The sequence below is a fragment of the Caretta caretta genome, chromosome 1 (assembly GCF_965140235.1).
Source record: "Caretta caretta isolate rCarCar2 chromosome 1, rCarCar1.hap1, whole genome shotgun sequence".
NCBI lineage: Eukaryota > Metazoa > Chordata > Testudines > Cheloniidae > Caretta > Caretta caretta.
This window is the reverse complement of record NC_134206.1, coordinates 347,663,881-347,684,255: the sequence shown is the minus strand read 5'-3', so window position 1 is coordinate 347,684,255 and position 20,375 is coordinate 347,663,881. Positions and strand designations below refer to the sequence as shown.

Sequence of the window (20,375 nt, the reverse complement as noted above, 5' to 3'; positions counted from 1 at the left end):
GTGTGAAGAAATACTTCCTTTTGTTTGTTTTAAACCTGGCGCCTATTAAGACAAACCCTGAACTCCTGAATTGCATGTCACACTTGCCACTACTCAAAACTCAGCTGCCTGGTGCAACAGAAAACTACAGAGGGTTTTTGTAGAGAAGCCCATTCGCTCTGGTCCATTTACAACAGCAGTTGTAGGGTTAATTTTGGTGTCACCCAGTACTATACCTAAACTGGAAAAATGTTCTATTTCAATAACTTAACTATCTGTACCTTAAAATCCTTCAAGTCCCAGTTCTTCTGAGATGCCTACAATACAGTGTCCAACTGAGAATGGAGAGTAGGTTGAGAGGCTACTGACAGTACATGATGTGAATTTATTTATTTTTAAAAACTATGTAATATAAATATAAATACTGGGACTGATCCTTCGCTGGTATAAATTGGCATCGCTTAAATGGAGTTACACCAGTTTACACTGGTACAGGATATAGCCCAGAATCTGTCACAACAGAACAAACTGCTGGTCCATCAAATCTCATACCCTGCCACTGGCATGAGCTTAAACCTGATGCCTTAGAGAAAGGCAAATACCAGCTATAGTACACCTGGCTCATATTGTGCGTAAGGGAACAATTCCTTCCCAACCCCCATACCAATCAGCTGATGGCCTGAAGCCATAGATTTGATTATCTTGATCTTTGCATTTGTAACCACATGTCATAAAATTATCCAGCCCTTTAAAAAAAATCAAGGCAGTGCCCTCATCCTTCTCCAATTGTATTATCCTTTCAACAGTTAGAAACAATAGTTTCCCATTTGGAATCCAGAGCACAGCAGATGATAAACATAAAAAAGCCTTCAAAGAAAGTAGCGCAAAAGAGCATTCTTTTGGAGGTTCATAAGGAAAAGATCCCAGAAAAATAATTCTTCCTGGTGATGTTTCCAACACACAAGGAGACACTGGAAAATAATTTTTTTCTGTTTAAACAAAACAGAACCCCATTGAAATCAGGAGATTTAAGCTTGTGAAATTTGAGAGGATTCACTAAACACTGTCAGGTTCACTTATAGGATGGGGGACCCTATCCTGCAAAGGAGTGACTCTGAGAAGGACTTTCAGGTCATGGTACATAATCAACTAAACTTGAGATCCCACTACGACACTGTGGTCAAATGGGCAAATGTGATCTTTGAATATATAACCAGCAGAATATTGAATAGGAGATTACATTATCTCTCTACTTAGCACTGGTGTCTTCACTACTGGAATACTATGTCCAGTTCTGGTTTCACAATTCAGGAAGGATGTTGACAAATTAGAGAGGGTTCAACTTCAGAGAAGAGCCATGAGGACGATTAAAGGATTGGAAAAAATGCCTTATATTGATAGACTCAAGGAGCTCAATCTACGTAGTTTAACAATGAGAAGGTTAACGGGTGACTTGATCACAGTCTATAAATACCTACACGGGGAACAAATATTTGATAATTGGCTCTTCAGTCTGGCAGACAAAGGTATAACAAGATCCAGTGGCTGGAAGTTGAAGCTAGACAAATTCAGACTGGAAATAAGGCACATATTTTCAATACTGAGGGTTATTAACCATTGGAAAAAAATTCCCAAGGGTTGTGGTAGATTTTCTATCACTACAATTTTAAAATCAAGATCAGATGTGTTTCTAAAATATATACTGTAGTTGAAACAGGAATTAATTCAGAGAAGTTCTATGGCTTGGGAAATCAGACTAGATGATTACAATGGTCCCTTCAGGTTTTATGATCTATGATCACATCTCTCTCATTGAGAGTAGGGCACCTACTAGAAGAAGCTAATCTAATTACTAAAGTTTTAATAGTAGCCTTAACCTCAAAAAGTTCACATTCTAGATTCAGAGGTTCTATGCCATACCTGACTTCCAAATGCAGAACCAGCAAGCAGCGGTCAGCCATCTCTTGGAAGGACTTGGCCAATTCGCTCAGCGTTTGCATGATCTGTTCTGACACCGGTGGGAGGTCCATATTTGCATGGCTGTCCTGACCAGGTGATGGCGCTGATATAGATGTGTGAGAGAGAGAGAGAGTGTCTACGTATTAACAGTTGGTAATATATTTAATCAAACATCTGTGTTTTAGCAACCATGTCATGTCATTTATTTCCACCGTATGCACACGCATTCTCACAGGTTTAGCTAAGCAATAATGTCTAAGATCCTGGAGTATATGAAGCAACAAACTGTTTCTGCAATTGATTAAACTCCAAAGTAAAGATGAGGCGTTTAATCAACCACCAAAATCATTTGCTTGCAAGTATATTGCAGCACAATGGAGGTTTCTGCTCCTGGAAGACAAGGGAACATTTACAGCCAGTCCATCTCTCAGGGAACATCTACACAGCGGCCAGGAGGGTGATTCCCAACTTGGGTTGACATACATGCACTAGCTCTGCTTGAGCTAGTGCATGTAAGTTTATCCAAGCTAGCAATTAAAAATAGCAGTGTGGCTGCAGAGGCATGTGCAGTAACTCAGGCCAAAGGATGTACCTAAGGGGACAGGTGGGATTGTGCACATGGTGCTGGTCCAAGCTGCCCCATGGCGCTGTGGCCACACTGCTATATTTAATGCACTAGCTCGAGCACCCACATTAGGTTTTGGGCCTTTTGTCCTTACCTGTCTTGGGGGTGGAATCTTGCAGTTCTTCCACTCTGATACTTGGGGTCACTATCCCATGTACGCCAACCATTTACCACTAGGGTAACCAGAGGTCCCGATTTTATAGGTACAGTCCCGATATTTGGGGCTTTTTTTTTAATATGGGCTCCTATTACCCCCCACCCTGTCCCAATTTTGCACACTTGCTGTCTGGTCACCCTGTTTACCACCTGCAGGTCTGACTGGGTTTCGGGCACTGCATTGCTTCCCTTTGGGAACCTGTGACCAGTCTATAGTGACCAACAGCCTTCTTAAAACAAAGTATGTTTAGGTAATAGTAGGAATGAAGCATTAGTGAGAAAAACCGGATTTTAAAACAAATCACTTGTGCACATATCTTATCTTACCTACTGTCCCATAATGGCCACCCAGCCAGGCCTAGCTTCTCCAGACACCCCTCAGGGCTCCTGGGTCTGAGTTTCTCTCAGTCTGGCTCCCTCCAGCATCCCTGTGAGAATGTCCTTATAAATCCTGCAAGGCTTCTTTGTCCCCAGCCCCTTTTACAAGTGTTGGTGGGCTTTGGCCCTCCCTGGTAAAACCAACTCTGTAGGCTGCTGGGGGACCAAGCCAGAGTCATCAGAGCCAAGAGTGCCGGCACTGTCCCTTAAGCACTCATAGGCAGAAGCTGATTAAGCGACCACCTTGAGCCATCTCTTTCCTGACTAACCCATTCCAGATGGCCACCTATTGGGAAGTCCTTAATCAAAGATATTCATATAGAAACCACCATGACAGAGCCAGGCCGGCATACAGTCTTAAAGTATTTCTATTTGTCACACCCCTCGTTCCCGGAACACTGAACCATGCTACCTTTCAGAGGAGTGTGTCAATTAGTATCGTAGGCTTTGTCTGCACTAAGACCTAGGGGTGCAATTCCCCTGCTTGGATACATATACTCATGGTAGCTCAATGTGAATATAAATAGCAGTGTAGCCACAGTAACGCGGGCAGTGGCAGCGAGTACAAACCCGCCTGAACACAGTGGGTATATACTTGGCATGGCTCAGCTGCCTGGCCCGCGCTACCTTGGCTACAGTATTATTTATACCCCTGCTAGCTCTCATTGGGCTACCATGAGTATACGCCCACGAGCAGGGAAATCACACCCCTAGGCAGCAGCAATAAAAGGCTCTTCTTTGTCCGTCAGTAGACCAACCACTAGTGAAAAATCACACACACACACTGCTTGGGAAAGAAGGCATGAGCGCCAGAGTCACCAAGGGCTTAGTGAAAAGACGGGGGGGACTGATTCATTTAAAGTCTTCTATTGCCATGTAACAAAAAAATAAAATAAAATAAAAAAAACCTTCACAAAATGAATCTACTCTAGTTCTTAAGCTTCTTCATAAAATTAAAAGAGCCCCTGAAAATGTATTCTGTAAAGAAAGCAAGTACATGAAAAATCGCTAAAAACGTCAAATGATCATTTGCAAGTAAAAGAGATCAAGATAAACACAGAAGACAGCCGCAAAATTAAAAAGAAATTAGCAACAGCATAACGAAAAGGACTGCACAAAGCACGCAACCATCTACTTTTAGTGTAAGCGACAGCAAAAGAAAAATGTGCACATAGTGAAACAGCATCAAAATGGGGTGTCTCTGGGAAGATTGCTTTATGAACTCTCCTCTCAGCTCAATGAAATTTATGAAGTCTTTTTACCGAGGAGACAGTCGTGAGTAAAGAAAGTCAGAGCCCAGGAAGCAAAGACAAGTGACAGTAATTAACTAGCTCCTAAATGTCAAAGGGAAAAACACAAGGAAGTAACCCTGATGGAATCTGCTCACGGTGATGCAGACAAGGCTGGAAAGTGTGCGCATAACACACCCACCCACTAATCTTTACAAGCAAAATACAGCATATTTATATATGCAGCTCAATATACTCTTTGAAGTTTTAATCAGCTGGCCTGCTAAGTCCCTATCTCAGTATAAGCACGTTAATAGGTGATTCCAGGAAGGGTTTGGAAAGACAAGTTAATGCTTTTCCATTTAGGACCCAACCCAGTAACCTGCTGAGTACTCTCAATTGTCATTCATTTCAATGGGGGAGGGGTGCTCCCTGGATCTTGCAGGATCAGGGCTGAGGTTATTTATTTCATCACAGTTTTAGTCAGAAAGTCTCTCTCCCTCCCTCCTGTGACCATGCACAACTCTCTTCAAAGGGGTAAAAAACCCACAATTTTCCATTCAATTTATAATAAAATATTCCTTAAATCCCGTGGGAAAAGCTCTTGGATTCAGCTGCTCCCTGAGTCACGGAGCTGCGCCCGGGGTATTATAAGTGGAAGAATCATTTTCCTTTAATCAGCTGAAGGTGATGGTGGGGCAGCAAGCTACCTAAGAAACCAGAATGGCCTGTTGCAGCTCGCTCTGCTAGTGCCTCGTTAGAGGGCAGGGAGATGGATGGCCGTGTCATCTGAAATACAAGACTCAGCTAATTTCCCTTGCAGTGTTTTTTTTTGTCTGCACAGCTCTTCAATTAATTTGCAGCAGTTTAAGTAAAGACAGAATTACATTTGGTGCTGGTGGGGAGATGGGAATGGGACAATCTGCTCTTTATTTAAATCAAATGTGGAAAAGTCAATTTGGGCGGCTCATTACACCAGGCCGGGGGGGCGGTGGGTTGGAAGGCCGGGGGGGGTGGGGGGGGGGGACGAGACGACACCCAAAATGGTAGTTGCTGTTCTCAGAGACTGTAGATCGATTCCTCCCATTTTAAGTCAAGTACTGCACTGCAGTGAGAGGCGGGTTTGGATTTCTACAGCTGGACAGTCCTTCCTGAAGACGTCTCTTTTTTCCTTGCCACAAGGGGAGGAAGACATTAATACAAGACAAACAATCAAATTAGATTAAATCTGCAAAAAAGCTATGTAAAATTATGAGATTTTTATCACAAAAATATCCAGACCCTGGATCACAAAGAGATTAAGTGACATGCCCAAGGTTGCACAATAAGCTTATGATAGAGCAAGACACAGAATGAAGATTTCTTAAGCCCCAGCCTAGTGCCTTAACCACAAGAACATCCCCTTCCTTCCAGAATCCAGGTCTCTATAGCAGAATCTATTCCAGCTTGGCCTCCTTCCATTACAACAGGGTCTTAAGATATACTGTTTTGCATTTTCTCCAGCATGGTGTGCAAACAACTTGTCAATGCAAGTACCTTCCTTCCTCTTCCTCGTCTTGTGACTGGTGGAATAGTTAGTTCAGCAGCTGAGAGCCAGCCACTGAGCAGATCCCCTGCTCCCCCAGGTCTTGCTCTAGGTACCAGTAACTCCATCATCCCGTACGTCCTCAGCAAATGTGTTCATGGAAAGCGGGTGGGGTAAGAGATACCCAGGGCACTGAGGGCCTTAAAGGTCCTGATCAGAGTCTTTAAATAGGATCTGGTATAGGAGAAGGAACCAGTGCAGCTTACAGAGCACAGGCTGATGAGCTTGTGGGCCTGTGGTAAATGTCACCCAATGGCAGGTGAACCCCACGCTGCCTTTTGGGGACAGTGCATAGGAGTGCTCTTCCAGAAATGCAATAGGAGATGCATTAGCAGGCTGGGCAGGCATCCATTTCTTCTGCTACTTGGTGGCACCTACAAGGAATCTTGGCTAGATGGTTAGTTTTCTCATTCAGCCAAAAGTCAGACCTGCTGCTCAACTAAATCACCCAGGATTTTTAAATACTGTCCAGCAATGTGACTGCTAAGCAGTAAGTAACCAAATTTCATTTGTCTGAACTGGGTTGGGTTGTCCTGCTGGCCAAGAGGATTTTCCCTAGCCTGCTTCGGGTGCTGCCAAAACAGAGAGAAAAACAAAGAGAAGAAATGTTTCATTACACCAAACTTAAGAAAAATAAATCCAGTATGCTGGTTGTCACCAATGATTTCAATCATTTTGTAATTCAAAGCGATGCTGGTGCCTCTTGAAACACTGTGCCTTGTAAATCGATGGATGTAAATTACAAGTCCTCGGGAACATTAAATGTAACCTGCAATGTTCCTCATATACAAACCTATGTAACCAATCAACATCTACATTGCAAGCGCTCTGCCCGCTTCCTGCTTGATCAGAATGACTACTAGCGGATTTGAATGATTTAACAGCATTGGGGAGCAAATCAGTTTGGGATTATAGGTTCTGATTTAGCTGCTGCACAATCTAACCCTGTGAAGTAACTCTGGCGGGTGCATGCATGCGTGTTTTCATCTATTAGATAAAATGTATTTATATAAATAAATGGCTTCTGTTTGCATTTCAAAGGGGAGCTTGGCTGCCAGTGGGTACAGAGCACCCACTAATTTTTCCCCGGGTGTACTCCAGCCCTGGAGCAACGTGACTAACGTCTGTCACATATTGTTCTTTTACCCTCTCCCCAGGGGTGAAGCATATGTAGTGCAGTATTTTGTTTGGAGCTTTTTTATATGTTACATTAGAGGAGGCAAGGACAAAAAATGTGCACTTAGAGGTCTACGATGGTCCTTAGCTGCTACGGGAGTTCACTCCACAATCCTGGGGCCAGCAAGACTTACTCATTGTCAGATGAAAACAACAAATCACTACGAAGTGCTAACTACAAATAAACGCACGAGGAAGGATACTCTTGTGGTTACTGCTTTGGACTAGACCTCTGGAGGCCCGGGTTCAGTTTGTGGCTCTGCAACAGACTTCCTGTGTGACCCTGGGCAAGTCACTGAATCTCTTGAGCTCCAAGTCACCATCTGTAAAAAAGTGCTAATATTTCCTTTGCATGCCATGGCTATGTAGAATGTGAGCTTTCTGAGTCAAGGAATGTCTCTCACTGTGTTTGTAGCTTCTAGCACAGTGGGACCGGTGTTGATCTCACTTGGGGCCTCTGGGCACTCGTGTAATAAAAATAAATAAGAATAAACGGTATTTGACAGAAAACGCCTTGTAAGGAGTGGGAAGAAATCAGACAGACTAGCAAATGTTTGCTTTCTAACGAAGCAAACAGGTGGAGCACACACAAGTATGTACAATAGGTATGTGTCAGATCCAACATCAAGGATTTATTTCAAGTAGATTTCTTAGGGGGAGGCAAACATCAGGAGACCTCTATGTTTTGAAGCCAGCGACAGTACAGTCAAGAGATGTCTTTTTACAATATCACAATTAGCAACGCCATCCTTCTTTCAATTAAGCCTCAGATCTTCAAGCCCTTTGTCAGTCTGGGTACAGAAAAGAAACGGCCCTGGGTGATGTTGGTACATGATTGCTTCCTGGGGATGGATGAAGAACAGGCATCCATGCTGATGCTCTCCTTGCGCTGCATTCCTAGAGTGGGATGTAGGGCAACAGCTCATCATCCAAAGGTGCTGTAATATGGAGTTCCACAAAGTTAGGTTGTCTCCCCTTCTATTCAACCTGTACGGGGCCTTTGGGAGGGACTATTAAGTGGCACATTCTGTGGAGTTTTCAGTATGCTGATGTTCCTCAGATCTAATTCTCTATCTCACCCGAACAAGTCAGGAATCAACCCCAAACATATAAAATTAAAAAGCCTACATAACCAATAAGAAATGCAAAGTTTATCAACTTAAATGATTTTCTCTCTGTGGGAATAACAGCTGGGACACTGCTCTCAAACAATTCTTTTCTTCTTGTGCTTACGCATTTTTCCTTCCACTTTGCTCTCTTGCAGTTGTTGCAATGCAGTCTGGATCTAATTTAGAGTGTAAACGCCAAGAAGCAGGGACTTTGTCTTTTTATCTTCTTGCAAAGGGCTATGTACACTTGTGGCACTTATGCTTATGCTCAAATAAATAAACAAATAAATAAGCTTATGCTCAAATAAATTGGTTAGTCTCTAAGGTGCCACAAGTACTCCTTTTCTTTTTGTGGCACTAAAGAAATAATAAACAACAACTGTATGCAAGCCATATGTCCACTTAGAATCATAGGACTGGAAGGGACCTAGAGAGGTCATCTAGTCCAGTCCCCTGCACTCCTGGCAGGACTAAGTATTATCTAGACCATTCCTGACAGGTGTTTGTCTAACCTGCTCTTAAAAATCTCCAATCATGGAGACTCCACAACCTCCCTGGGCAATTTATTCCAGTGCTTAACCACCCTGACAGTTAGGAAGTTTTTCCTAACATCCAACCTAAACCTCCCTTGTTGCAATTTAAGCCCATTGCTTCTTGTCCTATCCTCAGAGGTTAAGAAGAACAATTCTTCTCCCTCCTCCTTGTAACAACCTCTTATGTGCTTGAAAACTATTATCATGTCCCCTCTCAGTCTTCTCTTTTCCAGACTAAACAAACCCAATTTTTTCAATCTTCCCTCATACGTCATGTTTTCTAGACGTTTAATCATTTTTGTGCTCTTCTCTGGACTCTCTCCAATTTGTCCACATCCTTCCTGAAATGTGGCGCCTAGAACTGGACGCAATACTCCAGTTAAGGCCTAATCAGTGCGGAGTAGAGCGGAAGAATTACTTCTCGTGTCTTGCTTACAACACTCCTGCATCCCAGAATGATGTTTGCTTTTTTTACAACAGTGTTACACTGTTGACTCATATGTAGCTTGTGGTCCACTGTGACCCTTAGATCCATTTCCGCAGTACTCCTTCCTAGACAATCATTTCCAATTTTGTATGTGATCCACAGATGATTACTCTCTGGGAACAGTTTTCCAACCAGTTTTGCACCCACCTTATAGTAGCTCAATCTAGGTTGCATTTCCCTAGTTTGTTTAGGAGAAGGTCATAAGAGACAGTATCAAAAGCTTTACTAAAGTCAAGATATATCACATCTACCACTTCCCCCCTATCCACAAGGCTTGTTGCTCTGTCAAAGAAAGCTATCAGGTTGGTTTGACACAATTTGTTTTTGACAAATTCATGCTGACAGTTACTTATCACCTTATTATCTTCTAGATGTTTGCAAATTAATTGCTTAATTATTTGATCCATTATCTTTCCAGGTACAGAAGTTGAGATAACTGGTCTGTAATTCTCTGGGTTGTCCTTATTTCCCTTTTTATAGATTGGCACTATATTTGCCCTTTTCCAAGCTTCTGGAATCTCTCCTGTCTTCCATGACTTTTAAAAAATAATCGCTTGGACTGCTTTCTGCTGCAGCACAATTATTTGAGGCTCTAAGGTGTAGATCACTCATGGTCTCAATCTAAATTGTCCTGTTTGGCATCTTAGGGCTACATCTCTAAATAAAATATTTTGACTCTCCCAATATTAGGAGGAGATATTTGGATATTGATTAGAGCTAGATGAATTTTTTTCGATAAAACTTTTTTTCACCAAAAAAAAATGCAGATTTATGTCAACTGAACTATTTAACAAATTCCTGTTGCATTTTTTCAAATTAAAAAACTCCAAAAAAGTCTGAAAAAAATCAAAGCGTTTTGTTTTGACATCTTCTAAATGAAACACTTCAAAAATTTTTCAATTTGAAACGTCAATTTCATTAGAATTTTCTTTTAAAGGGTAAAAAAAGTTAAAAGCCAAATGAAACACGTCATTTCAGTTCCAACAAAACGTTTTATTTTACTCAAAACAATTGGTTTCCTACTTCTCCATTTTGCCAGAACTTTTCATTTCAGGTTGACCTGAAACAATTTTCCCCCTTGGTTTTTCAGGTTGGTCAGCTATTTGCACTGCTCTAATAGTGGGTTTTCTGTTCAGCCTGTTGTAGAGATATGGGAAATTGTGAGCTAAATCCAGATTTGGATTATGACACCCCCCCATTCATAGTTAGGGGTGTTTAGACTGAGGGTTTGAGACTACTTTACACAGGCATGACTACTCTACAACTACTTGTCTTCCTGCTGACCACTGTTTCCATCTTGTCCTGAAAAAGCAATAAAAAAAACCCCCCAATTGACAAAAGTTAAGCACTGCAGGTCAGTGCTCTGGCTTTCACTTCCGGGGACCTGGGTAAGGACATCTGTAGAAAGATTATTTAGTTCATCTTCTTAGTCCGTGACCCTGCAAACACTCATACGTGTATGTAGCTTTACTCAGTTCAGTTGCCCCATTGACTTAATTGGGACAACCCATGTGAGTAAAGTTCCATATGTGTACGTTTGCCTGATCTTTAATGTGCAGTTGCTCAAAGGAACACGCGGAGAGGGAACATACTTTTGAACATTTCAGCCACCATTCTTGCTGTGGGTCAGGCTTGAGTTTCATTGGCCAAAGCAATTTGGGGCCCAAGTGTGGAATAGCAGGGATGCTGCAGGTCAGGTCTTAGGCTCATTGGTGCAGCAATTGTTGTAGGTATGGAGCTTGCACAGAACCTTGAGCACCTGGTTTAAGCACCCTGCACAGTAGGCCAAGCCTTGTTCAAGTTGGCACGATGACTCTCTATGCTATCGTGAGCATCAAATGCAGACATCATCTCTGGACAAAGAGTTGCTCTGCTTCTCCAGTCTGTGCAAGGCTCCAGGAATATTTAACACATGCGTGCAAAAAGAACAAGGGACTGAGAATGACTAACCCAGATTTATCAAGAGAAAAATGAAGTGAAGAGCATGGAGTCTGGCAAAAATAAAAAGGCACTTCTTTCCTGCACGAGAGGAGGAATTTTAAGGGCCAGGCCCGGATCTCACAAATAAAAGATCAGTGTAGGATGAGATTTTCTAAGTGCTCTGCATTGGTCAAACTCAGCCCTTACTGAAATCAATGGCAAAACTCCCCTTGACTTCAATGGCAGCAAAGTTAGCCCAACACTGAGTGCCTTGAAAACCTCACAATTTGCGAGTGAATTAAATACTCAGACAAAGTCCATACAGGGCAAAGGAGGCAGCATGTTCAGCCTTTGAATGGGGAACATGTAATTGGCCTACTCTGAAACCTGTCATTAACAACAGTGTCCATCTAGCTAATTAAGGAACAACATCCAGTCCTCAGCCAGAGGGGACCATGACCATAATGAAAGATCTTCCAGATAACTAGGGGACGCTGGGGTGAAGATCCTCGGAGCCCCTAATGGCATGTGCAGGGAAAGAGAAGTGAAGTACAGAAAGTGCGAAGAGCAATGGAAGCTATGAGCTTCCTCCCATAAATCTGTGTTTCTAACTACAGGTTAAAACTAAAGCAAGGGAGGAGAGAGGAAGGCCAGCCAAGCTGAAAAAGCATCGCAAACTCATTTGAGATGAGTAGTGATAAGCTGGCCGGGCTGCAGCCCCCATCAGTTCAGTAAACACTAATGATGAGAAGAGTGCAGACTGTCACTGGTGATAAAGAGCCAGCTAAACACTCTATTAGTTTTCCATTTTGCGAATTAATGTTCTTTATGGCGTGTGTACACTCGCCGGCTAATGAATTGTCTCGTTAGAACTGCCTGTGGTGCTCCTCGGCTGCCTCTGCTGGCAGGCATAAATTTCGCATGGAAATTAGCACTTTTAAAAAGGCAATAATTCCTTTAAAAGTGGTTTGTTTTCCATTAGTTTCTGCAAACACGCTGCCTTGAGAAAGGGATTATCAGGGAAAAACACACCTCGGAGTTTGAAGGGGAGGGAAGGAATAAGAGAGAAGCAGAACATCCTAGCCCTGGGGTAGTGCAATCCATTGAAGGAGAAGATACCCTCAGACTCACTGGACATTTTTTGAATCAGAGCTCCTGGTAGAGGATGGAAAGAAACAAATTCCTGTTCTAAACAGAAATGAACCTAATGGCATATAGAGTAGGTTTTCTTCACTGGAAAAAGCCCCCCATACCTTATCTGCTCCTGCAGTACATGGATTTTTATAGTTCTAGGGTTTGGACATGCAAGACTCCCATTGCGCAAGCCCGTTTGCTCTTCTAGTGCATCCCTAGGCTAAGATGCACTTTGCATTCTAACTCCCCTGTTTTCAGTCACTTATACTGTCATTTCCTGCCACTCCCCCCAAAAAGTTTCCTCTTGGCCTGAATTCTCTCATGTTCGGCTCAGAGATGAATTGGTTTGGAAAGCTTAACAAAAAATCCATTCAGCCGCTACTGAGTTATCGGAGGCATTTTTCACCTGTTAAATGTTCAACACCCTCCTTCGTGTACGCTTGGCTAGCTCAAAAACAGATGCAGGCTTCACCTGGCTAATTCACACCAAAGACTAGGGTTGAAATCCTGGGTTCATTTAAATCAATGGCAAAACTCCCATTGACTTTACTAGAGCCAGGATTTCCCGGAAGAGCTCCTTCCTTCCCTCACTGAACTCAATAGGAGTTTTGTCATTGATTTCAATGTGAAGCAGAGATGAGGCTCCATTGAGGGTTGTCAAAATTTGTGAACAAATGCACAAAAGTGATTTAGAAAAACAAAGCCCAAGGCTACTGCTTTATAAAATGCACCTTGCTCATTTAGTTTACGAAGGGTACTTTAGTTTTAGTTGTTTATAGCAGTACTTCATAGCATTCAGAGTAAACGTACTATATGTTTAATAAAATTAATGAAATTTCAGTAGTATCTAACCAACTGACAGCACTATCATCTCTGCCATGAAATCTTCGTTAAGAAGTGGAGTAAGAATATTGGGTATTTTGAGAGAGTTAAAGGATTTGTGAACATGTGAATTTTAGCAAGATTCAGTTGTATGCTGTCTCGGTGAATTGCACTCGATACATAAAGAGACAGGTACCGGACCCGCATGCCACTTCAATTCCAGTCCTGATCTTCTAAATGCTTACTACAGAGCATAGCATTCACTACTGGGAGCAGTCTCCACTGCCATCAATGAGACCACACTTTGTAGTGAGCACTGTTTGCAAGATCTGGCCCCAAGCAGGGTACAAGACAGTAACAGATGACAAACAAGGGGGTTGGGACCAGAAGAATGAGGACTACAACAGCAAGAGATAATGAAGATAAAAAGAGATGCTTTAGTTACATACACATCTTATTGATTTATTGCTTCCTCTTTAGAGTGTATGCGATTTTGGACATAGTAGTTTGATTTATTTATTTAAAAGTTACTAAATTAGTTTGAGAGAGCTATGTCCATGAAGGTGGTAGGAATGGTGGAAAGGAGATCAGTGTTGGATGACAAATTGAAAGTAATGAGTCTTTCCAGGAATGATCTGGAGAAGGAGGGAGACTGAGGTGTATGTAGGGCTTCTGTTTTGGGGGGTTTATTAATTTCATTTTTTGAGGGGGTTATTTTCAGCAATTTTCAAGTTTTATATAGATGTCCAAAAATCCAGGTGTTTTGGGGCTTTGTCTTTGTATATACTGTAATGAGCAATGCACATTATATCGTTATATATTATAGATATTACTCATTAAGTAGAATATATTGTAATGTGTAATCTTTTTGTGAAGTCTCTTAGTGAGCTTTAATGTAGTACTCTTTCAGACAGCACTGTGTTAAAGCACACTAAGGAATCTTTAGTGCACCCCAGCAGGGTCTACACAGACAAATTAATGAGCAATATGTTAGTGTGCTTTAGAAATCACACTCCTGTACTCAGCATTACTGCTCTGTGTAGACAAGCCCTTGGATACAAGTAACCATTTCTGGTATTGTTGTTCTTTTTTCTTTAATTGTGGTGTTTCATCAGTGTTCATCAGTTAAAATCCAAAACCAGAAGCCCTATATGAATGCTACAGAGAAGCAGGGAGGATATTCCAGGCCTAGGCGGCAAAATGGGACGAGGCAAAGTACCACCCATTGGAAAGGAAACAGGGGGAGTTACAAGGTCTTCACTAGGTCAGAAAAGATTATGCCCCAGATTTATAAGGAGCAGTGCAGGCCCAAAGTCATAGGCTGACGACTTTGCCACCAGCACGAACTGGAATTAAAGCAGAGTTTACAGTTTTTTGTTTTCCCAATTCTCACGAATATAAAGCGTGTGCACCCAGTTTTACTGCATCAACACTATGAAATGACCCTTTGCTGACAATGGCTATTATCAACGGGTCCTCCTGGATCCCCACAACTGGGTTTGAAAACTGTTTTGACCCATCTACACCAGCAGTTAAATTGTTTCCAACACCAAATGAAGGAGGGTCAGGTGGACTAGCTGCTGCTGATCTTTAACACGAATGAGCCATTTTACTAGTAACCGACGGACAGCTGAGCCTTATGCATGGATTGAACTGGATGTAGTGCATCAGTGGGGAAGAGGCTCCCATATGGTGCAGTCCTTGAAGCTGGTGCCATGAAGATTGGCCTTGCATTCCTGGGGTCACTGACAAGGAATCTTTATGGGAAGACTGTTTGATTTCACTGTTAATTAGGTCACTTCTTTACGTGACAATCCCCTGTGCTTCAGGAGATGAGGGGGAGGAAAGAAACTGGAACAAGAGTAATTAGTAGCATCATAACTTTAAGCTAAAAAGCTGACCCCCAAGATACCAGATCAATGCCCAGGACTGTGTGGCACAGCAGTATACATGTTGTCTAAGAAGAAAAGCCATGAGCTCTGTGGATCTGGGTCAGAAAAACAACTTTCTAATCCTCTAGCCATTAAATATTTGATGCAAATGGTCAAGGGGGTGACGGCACTATCTGCTAATCTACAAGGGCAGTTTCTGCACAGAAGTATCAAGAAAGAGCGTTAGGGCACTGAATGAGGAGGGAAGATTGCTCTCAAAAAAAGAATATCAGGACCTGGCTAACACAGCTGGCTGGAGATTGGGTGCCCGATTCCCACTGGTCCAGAAAAGCAATGAGTCACTTGTATTACGAATGCCATAGAACGACATGTGCCAAACATTTATGCAGTCAGATGCCAATGGCCAAAAGTTCTTCCGCAAAGAACAGCCACAGCCAGAATAAGTGACTGTGTTAAAATGCCCCCTTTCTCCTGATAATAGCTCATCTTAATTAATTAGCCTCTTACAGTTTGTATGGCAACTTCCACCTTCTCTGTGTGTGTATGTATGTATATATAGATAGATAGATAGAGATAGAGATAGATATCTTCTTACTATATGTTCCATTCTATGCATCCAATGAAGCGAGCTGTAGCCCACGAAACCTTATGCTCTAATAAATTTGTTAATCTCTAAGATGCCACACATACTCCTGTTCTCCTTCCCACTCAGTGTATCTGCTCCCTTCATGCATGTCAAATATTGCCTGCTGACTTTACTGTCACAGACAAGTTTTCACTGCTTTTAGTCCTGCAGAGCTAAATCAGTTATGGGAGAACCAGCTGGATTCTAGCCCATCAACCAAACTGTCAGTTCAAATCTGCTGTTGGAGGTTCACATCCATAGCTTGGTTTTCGGATCCCCAGGTAATTTTGTAGTGCTGGCAGTTAGAAAAAAAATCCCTGTTTGATCCTTTAAATCCCTCAGTTTGGTCCAAAGCCCAGTGAGACAGAAAGCATCCAAAGCCCTGTAGGGCTGTTTCACAGTTATGGTTCTGATTCCACAGCACTTTGATGAAGCCTTTTGTACTGTTTAATGTTATAGGCAATACTATCTGTAACCAGTATCCAATATTTGAGCCCTCCTCCTTGAGATATGGCCTGACAGGAGTCTGCATTCTGACACCATCCTCCTTTTAGGGCTCCTACCATTGACTGTGTGAATGGCTCAAGGCAATCAAGTTGTGGCCATTGAGCACACCTCATGCTCTGTGAGTCCGAATCCTGCCCAACAGCTTTCTGAGACATGTGAATTCTGCAGGGGCTCCTTTAGGAAATTTTGGGTGAGTTTTTGGCCTGGTTTATGCAGGAGGTCAGTATAGATGATCATAATGGTCCTTTCTGGCCTTCTAATCTATGAATCTTTGTGTCTTAGGGCTCCTAGCAATCATGCTTTTGCTTTGGGGGAACCTTACATGATAGAACACACTTCCCCATGACACCTATATCACGCCCCGTTTAAAACAACTGACCTGAGTGATGGTGTGGAGGGTAGTGGTATCAACAGTGATGGAGGGAAAAGGGCATGGAGAGGCTTTCAGAGAGTGTTTGGACACGATGAGTTTAACTTATTTGTGTAATAACCAACAAGGGATGTCAGAGTGACAGGCTGAGATGTGAGATTGTCTGGAGGAAGACAAGTAGATCCCTGAGTCATCAGTGCAGATAAGGTAGCTGAAAATCTGTGAGTGAACGTGATCAATCAAAGGAAGACTGGCTCAGCAAGAAGGGAGCCAAAGTGAGGACACCTGGACCCCCTATGGGTAGGTCCCTACCAAATTCACGGTCCGTTTCTGTCAATTTCACGATCATAGGATTTTAAAAATAATAAATGTCATGATTTCAGCAATTTAGATTTGAAATTTCACAGTGTTGTAACTGTAGGGGTCCAGACCCAAACGGGGGCTACCTGGTGTGTGTGTCGCAAGGTTATTGTAGGGGGGTTGCAGTATTGTCGCCCTTACTTTTATGCTGCTGCAGGTGGCGCTGCCTTGGGAGCTGGGCAGCAGGCTCGGAGTGGCTGCTGCTGGCTCGGCGCCCAGCTCTGAAGGCAGAGCCGCCTCCAGGAGCAGCGCAGAAGAAAGGATGGCATGGTATGGTATTGCCACCCTTACTTCTACACTGCTGCCTTCAGAGCTCGGCCCTTGGCCAGCAGCTGCCACTCTCCGGCCACCCAGCTCCCAAGGCATCAGAGCAGAAGGAAGGGTGGCATGGTCTGGCATGGCCACCCTTACTTCTGCGCTGCTGCTGGCAGGGCGCTGCTGTCAGAGCTGGGTGCCTGGCCAGCAGGCGCCGCTCTCCGGTCACCCAGCTCCGAAGGCAGCGCAGAAATAAGGGTGGCAATGCCACAAGCCTTCCTACAATAACCTGGCAATCCCTCCCCTCCCCTGCAACCTCCTTTTGGGTCAGGACCCCCAGTTTGAGCAATGTTAGTCTCCCCTATGAAATCTGTACAGTATTGGGTAAAAGTAGAGAAAAGATCAGATTTCACAGTCCGAAATGCGTTTTTCACGGCTGCGAGTTTGGTAGGGCCCTACCTATGGGCAGTGGAAGAGGAGGAGTATGTGAGGCCATAAAAGTTATGAAGAGAAGAAACAGAGGACAGCCTTGTGAAAGCCGAGAATGGATAAAAAGTTGAGAAGGAGGGGTTTTGACCCAGCTTTTAGTATATATAGTAAGTGTACCATTAACTTTTTAAGTATCCTGACTTGAGCTGAGGAGTGGAATGGATAATGGAAGACGGCAAGACTGCTTATGTTGCTAAAAAGGAAAACTCTCATTTAGTCCAAGTTATGTCTAAGCAACAGGAATTCATCAGAGAATACAAGCACTCAAAATTCAGCACTTTAAGCTAATGGTAGATGTTTCGCATTAAGAGGAGATTTACAGCATTTTCTGTTAAAAAATCCACATTTATTGCACTAATGGAGCAGAGACATTTGTTAAGTCCTCCTGTTGCTGTTGGAGGTCAGACAGACATTTTGTAGTCTTTCATTATTCTGGCTTTTAAATAAAGTTATCTATTAATAAAAAGTCTCTAAGGAAAAAAAAAAGGTCCCAGTGAATAATTGATTCAGTGAGATGTGTTACAAGTTCAGCAATGGACAAAATAAGCTCCATCTTGGGGGAAATATACCCACATTTAAGAGCTTAATTCAGTTAATTTGAAACGTTTGGGTTAAACATAAAGACCCATCTCAGCAGAGCAGCGCAGGCTGACGATAAAGAGAAAGGCATCAATTCTAACACCTCATCGGGCTTGATTTTCATTCATACTAAGAAAAGGAGTACTTGTGGCACCTTAGAGACTAACCAATTTATTTGAGCATGAGCTTTCGTGAGCTACAGCTCGTTCCTTTACACCACCCTGCCAGCATCAAGGTGCCCTAAAGTGGGTGTAAAGCATGTGCCCATTTACACTGGAAGAGTGGTATAAATGAGCTTTATAGTGTCACTTTTTAAGGACATCCCTTTGTCAGTGATGAAGGGTGCTTTCCTTTAACAGTCACAGCTCTCTGCTTAGGCAATAGTAGGTATATAGCAATTTGCAAAAAGAAGGCTAACACCCTGCGCTGTAAGTGGTCCAGCTTAGTCGAGACACTGTAGTAGCCTTACTCCGCAAGCTTTGCATAGTGCTTTGAGATCTATGGATGGAAACTGCTAAGTAGTGTTAATAAGACTGTGCCCCATTGACAGACCCCTGCAATACCTAAGTACAGTATCTGGGAAACCTCCGGTACATTAACATTTTATTTCTACTTTGGAGTAAATTTTGTGCTCATAAAAGGTGCTGTCTGAAGCCTGCACACATCTACATAACAAGTGGAGACAGCATCTTCCTCATACTGCCCTACCAATATGCCTCCAGTTCTGGAGTGATTGCCTCTGGTAGGAGGAAGATCACCTGACCTGGAGAGCCCTCACATAGGGGAAAGGGACAGGGACAGGTCCATCTAAATGGCCTAATCACTCCTGGGTTGCTCTGTAAAGACGCTGACACCCTTGCTGGCAAACCTAATCAGATGGTCACCTTTGTTATGTGGATTCCTGTTCACTGCAAACTGTCCTGGGAACCACCAACTCCTCACACAGGGGTTTCCAAGGGATGTGCTGAGTGGCTCTTACATTTTAATAAGGGTCAAGTTCTGCCCTGATTCACATCCCAGTTTAAGCCCGACATAATTTGGACCTAAAAAATAAATCGACTCCCGGCTTTATATCACCAGAAAACAAACTCCAAAAACTTTGACTAAATGACTCGGATACAACTGATAAAAAGAGCAAAACATGACAGGGGTGAGTATTATAGTGCTATGAGAAAATCTGCTGGATTCCAAAGTAAAATGGATGAGAGCAATGAACTATGAGGCTGTGTAGACAGAAGCCAGGGTGGTGCGCTGGTTCCATGACATTAGGTGTAACTTCAGACTGTCCAGATGGGTGAGACAGGAATCAGGAACAAAAAGGGAAATATTTTCTCAAGAGGAATAAGAGGCAGAAGAGGAGGCTGTGCTCACCTGCAGGCAATTATCATAATCAAGCCCTAATTACATGTGCACTGGCAGAAAGATATAGTCAGTGGAAGGATTCAGCATCCTTTGGTGGAGATGCTCCTCCATCTCCAGCTGACTAGGGCTAAGGAATCTCCTCTTTTCCAAGAGGGAGAAAAAGCTGCAAGGTGATGCCCTTCTTGGAAAGAAGCTGATACTTCAGCAAATGCAAGCCCCTTCTGTGTATGTATGTGTGTGTGTGTGGGGGGGGGGGGGGGGGAATGTTTCCACAGCATGATGCTATACCTTCCATTAAAATCTCACGTGTGGTTAGCTTGGCCAAACACAGTAATTAGCTTCACGTCTAATACAAAACACTGCACTGCAAAGTTCACCTATTCCAATAAGCAATTACAAACCACATCTCTGAAACGGCAAGCGTGTAGATGAGGGAGTGTGCTTTCTGAAATGAGTTTGTTCTTGACAGCTGGGAGTTTGGAAATGTTTTTGTGGTTAGTGGCATAGCTAGTGCAGCCTCTGGGCAGGGAGAGGTGCAGCCTTCGGGTGGGGCAAAGCCTCCAGGCAGTGTAGCCTGGCCTCAGCAGCAGTCTTCCGTAACCCAATCTACAGCAATACCAGGCTGCCCATGCTGAGCTGGAAAGTTTGACCCCAGATTTGGATCAGAACTTTTCCAGAGCTCAAAGCTGTTTTGGGCCAGACTTTTGGCGCGTTCCACTCCAGACACTGGATCAGCTGCGAAGCTGATTAAAAGCAGGCTGTGGGGAAAACCTTAGGAATTTCCATTTGAATGTCTGGCTCCCTGGTTATCAAATCTCTCTCTCTGCCAATCTCCCCTGGAAAC

The 20,375-nt window shown here is 43.1% G+C and overlaps 1 protein-coding gene across 1 annotated transcript in view; it reads right to left on the bottom strand.

The window, feature by feature from the left end:
* The window catches only part of EXOC4 (exocyst complex component 4), a 599,812-nt gene that overhangs the window by 43,017 nt on the left and 536,420 nt on the right, over nucleotides 1-20,375 (bottom strand). Inside the window, exon 15 of the mRNA XM_048836703.2 lies at nucleotides 1,900-2,041. Within this exon, the coding sequence (XP_048692660.2) occupies nucleotides 1,900-2,041 (142 nt within the window). The remainder of the gene's footprint in view (nucleotides 1-1,899; nucleotides 2,042-20,375) is intronic.